The 4,196-nt window shown below is 36.2% G+C and overlaps 1 protein-coding gene across 1 annotated transcript; it reads left to right on the forward strand.

The window, feature by feature from the left end:
* Positions 1-1,040: 1,040 nt before the first annotated feature.
* LOC149019096 (serine/threonine-protein kinase OXI1-like) lies at positions 1,041-2,742 on the forward strand. Its single transcript, XM_089154475.1, has 2 exons — positions 1,041-1,575; positions 1,675-2,742. Exons 1-2 carry the CDS (start codon positions 1,160-1,162, stop codon positions 2,546-2,548), a joined length of 1,290 nt encoding a protein of 429 aa, XP_089010601.1. The 5' UTR covers positions 1,041-1,159; the 3' UTR covers positions 2,549-2,742.
* The last annotated feature ends 1,454 nt before the right edge of the window (positions 2,743-4,196 follow it).

Here is a 4,196-nt window from a genome sequence, read left to right on the forward strand (position 1 = left end):
TTGAAAAGATTAACTACTATGAGATTATAGATAGATAAATTGATTTGTGACGATAACCTGGTGAAGTAATTTTCAGTGTTTCTTACTTCGAGAAACAAAAAAGTCGTTTGAAAACCGTTTGATAAAACTGTTTTGTTTAAGATGATTTTTCAATACAAATTAAAATTGATGAAAATTTAAGTCATGAAATTTTTTGCTTTAAAAAACAATTTTGATGCAACAATAAGTAGTTGATGTTGAAGCAAAAATTTTACTTAAACTAGAATTTTACGGAAGAGTATTCAAAGGATTTAGCATTATAGACATAAAAATCCTACTAAAACCGTGCTGATATTAATGGTTTGAAAAATAAATTTTATATAAAACCTCTAAAATTATTTATGCTTCTAAACATTTAAGACTGTTTTCAATAATTTTTTAAGGCTATCGAAATGGATTTTTGACATTTTTTTACTTTGACTAATCAAATTTGAAATTTGAAGTTATATCAGAAAAAAAAAAAACTTTATTGTGGCAGGTCAACTAAATATACACGTGGTTATTTCATTTTTTTAGGAGAAAATCTTTATATAATTTGGGAATTTTTAAATTAAAACATCATCCCTTACGGAATATAATAAAATTTGTGCTACGGAAAACAAATTATAATAAAAATGTGTACTAGACTAGAATCTTTTTGGTGGAGAATGAAAAATATGCCCTTGTTCTTCTAGAATTGTATAATAATTATAAAGATCCTCTTAAGCTTTAATTAATCTCTCTAATTAAAAAACATAACCTTATTATAATAATTAATCCCAATAGCGCGTGAAGATCGCAACATCACTAATGACAAAAGCTGTACCATCACCATACCATAGTACGTCATTGATGAGACATGCAAGAGAAAGTCATTTACCATCCGATTGGTATTTTGCTTCCTCGGGATGAACGGATTCCAATCCAACGGTATATAGTCCGAAATTTTTTTCTTTTCCAGCTACAAAGCGAAACTATATCTCTCACTTTCTTGGAAACTTGTTCTCGCTCTCCCAAGAAATCTTGGAAATCTTCTTCCTCAAGGAAACTCTCGTGAAGACCAACAAGAACCAAAAAATTTCCTATAAATTTGCTTCAAAGCTTTTGAAATTTTGTCAACTTTGAACGCAACAGTCTCGTCATGGGAGCAGAAGATCATCGAAATGAACAAAAACCAGAACAAGAACAAGAGCCGGCTTTGTTAGATCTTACAACTTTGAAAGTGATTTCTGTTCTTGGAAGAGGAGCGAAAGGTGTAGCTTTCCTGGTTAGAAATGAATCTACAGGAGAAAGTCTAGCTTTGAAGGTGATCTTGAAGGAGTTGATCGAGAAGAAGAGCAAAGAAAATGGAGATAAAGATAATGGTTCTATTTACAAACGGATCTGGTTCGAACGAGACGTATTGAAGTTGCTTCAGCATCCATTGCTTCCGAGATTGAAAGGGTATGTCGAAACAGATAAGATCATTGGTTTAGCCATGGATTACTGTCCTGGTGGAGATCTTAGCTCTCTCCGGAAGAAACAAACTGAGAAAATGTTCTCTGACGACATTATCAGGTAATTCAGGTTTGTTCATTGCTGAATTCCAGCTTTTGCGTGTAATTTCTCTGTGAATTTCAAGTATTAACTTTCAGGGTTTTGGGATTTTGCTTTCAGGTTTTATGCAGCAGAGTTGGTTCTTGCATTGGAATACTTGCATGGATTAGGGATTGTTTACAGAGATCTGAAGCCAGAAAACGTAATGATTCAAGAAAATGGTCACTTGATGCTCATCGATTTCGATCTCTCAACAAAACTCTCTCCAAGATCACCGGAGTCTCGTCAGAGTCTTCAATTGAACACAACGAAATCTGAAATCAAACCCATCAAGTATAAACGATCTGTGTCAGTTTTCCACTGTTTCGGCTCTGGCATTTCTCCTCTTGACTCGGACTCTTCTTGTGCCGGGTCACAAGATACGACGAGTCCAAGTTCAAACTCGGTGTCCGCAACTGAGACGGAGAAATCCAACTCGTTTGTAGGCACAGAGGAGTATGTCCCACCTGAGATCATCAAAGGGAACGGTCACGATTTCGCGGTGGATTCATGGTGTTTAGGGGTGGTTCTCTACGAGATGCTTTATGGACGGACACCATTTCGAGGGGCAAATCGGAAGGAAACGTTCTTTCGTGTTCTTGTAAAGCCGCCGGAGCTCGTCGGAGAACAGACGCTGTTAAGAGATTTGATCGGAAAACTTCTCGAAAAGGATCCGGCGAAGAGAATCTCCGTCGAAGGTGTCAAGAATCATGATTACTTTAGAGGCGTAGATTGGGAATCTATTTATGAAATCTCAAGGCCGCCATATATTCCCTTAAAACCTGAGAGGGACATGCAGGGGATTAAAGCAATTGATGTGGAGTTGTTTGTACACGGGGTTTTTGCTGAAGAGGTTGTTGGGGACGAAGACAGCAAGAAAAGAGAGGGGGATGGTAAACAAGTCTTCGTGGAGGGTTTGAAGAAACCTTCACAAACTGATTTTTCAGTTTTCTGATTAAAACCTACTTGGTCAAAGTTGGAATATTAGGAAATTCTTTTTATTAATTTGTAATTTTGATTTATTTATTCTTTTGACAAACATATAAAATTAGATAAGAGATTCTAGCAAGACTAATCAAGTTGAGGCTTTATTTAGTTGAAGTAATATCTTCAGTTTATGTAAATTTATAAAACTAACAATGTATATTATGTTATATCTTATTTGTTGTTTTATTTTTTGTTTTATTTTATTTTAAGAGAGAGATAGGGGGTGTGCCGGTTTTGTATTCAAATTAACAAAAAATATAAAAATTGGAGAGGTTAGAAGCAAGCTCTGTTTGTAGGCATAGAGGACTATGTCCCACCTGAGATCATCAAAGGCAACGGTCACAATTTTGCAACGGACACCATTTCAAGGGGCGAATTGGAAAGAAACGTTCTTTTCGTGTTCTTATAAAGTTGCCGGAGCTCGTTGGAGAACAGATCCTCTAAGAGATTCGATCGGAAAACTTCTCGAAAAGGATCCGGAGAAGAGAATCTCTGTCGAAGGTGTCAAGAGTCATGATTACTTTTGAGGCGTAGATTGGGAATCTATTTATGAAATCTCAAGGCCTCCATGTATTCCCTTAAAACCTGAAGGGGACAAGCAGGGTATTAAACCAATTGATGTGGAGTTGTTTGCACTCGGGGCTTTTTTGCTGAAGAGGTTGTTGGGGGCGAAGACGACTGGAAAAGAGAAGGGGTGGTGAAGAAGTCTTCGTGGAGGTTTTTAAGAAACCTTCACAAACTGATTTTTCTAGTATTCTTATTGAAACCTAAATTGTCAAAATGGGAATATAACGAAATTCTTTTTCTTATTGTTTTATTTTTTATTATTATTCTTTTGACAAGCATATAGAATTAAATAAGAGTTTTGAAAGAAAAAAAATTAAATAAGAGATTATAACAAGATCAATTAAGAAGAAAAAAATCATCCTACATAACATCCATGATATCAGCTACCTTCATTGGAACTTTAAATCGCCCATCACCAAGATATCATTCGTTTGAGAAAGAATTTGAAATTGAGTGGGAAAAAAAGAGTGGAAAAAATAAATTTTTTCATAAAATTCCTAAGAATTGTTTGATTCAATGGAGTGGGTGTAGAGTGTCATGAGGGACAGAGGGAGTAGTATTATGTGAGGTACGCATACAAGTATATAAAGTTACAGAGGCTAAGACAAGACGTAACTAGAGTATAAGATGTAATTGGAGTAGAGGTCAAAAACTTAGTGATGGTTGGCTTAGCTGGCAACGGAAACTCCTCAACATGCTTCCTCATGCACAACGAAGGTACCTTAGTAAGCTTGTCACGAAGAAGCAAAAAGCGCTGACGAGAGAGACCCTTGGTCAATGAATCAACTATCTAATCCACGGTAGAAACATACCAAACAAAGAATCGTCTCGAAGCCACCAAATTTCGCACAAAATGGAAGTCAATCTCCACATGCTTGGTGCATGCGTGAAAAATCAAATTAGCCATTACATTAGTGCCACTAATGTTGTCACACCATATCACCGGCGCAGAAGGAAGAAACACATCTATCTCACCCAAGAGAGAGCATATCCAAACCAACTTGGTAGCAACCGAAGCTATCGCCCGATACTTGGCCTCAGTAGACAAA

The sequence above is a fragment of the Hakea prostrata genome, chromosome 4 (genome assembly GCF_041222555.1).
Source record: "Hakea prostrata isolate BN-2017 chromosome 4, UWA_Hpros_2, whole genome shotgun sequence".
Classification (NCBI taxonomy): Eukaryota; Viridiplantae; Streptophyta; class Magnoliopsida; order Proteales; family Proteaceae; genus Hakea; species Hakea prostrata.

What these genes read in the sequence shown, in the direction of transcription:
- LOC149019096 (XM_089154475.1), top strand. Translation starts at nt 1,160, where the DNA reads ATGGGAGCAGAAGATCATCGAAATGAACAAAAACCAGAACAAGAACAA. An exon ending in TTCTCTGACGACATTATCAG is followed by an intron (nt 1,576 to 1,674) that starts GTAATTCAGGTT and finishes TTTTGCTTTCAG; the next exon opens with GTTTTATGCAGCAGAGTTGG.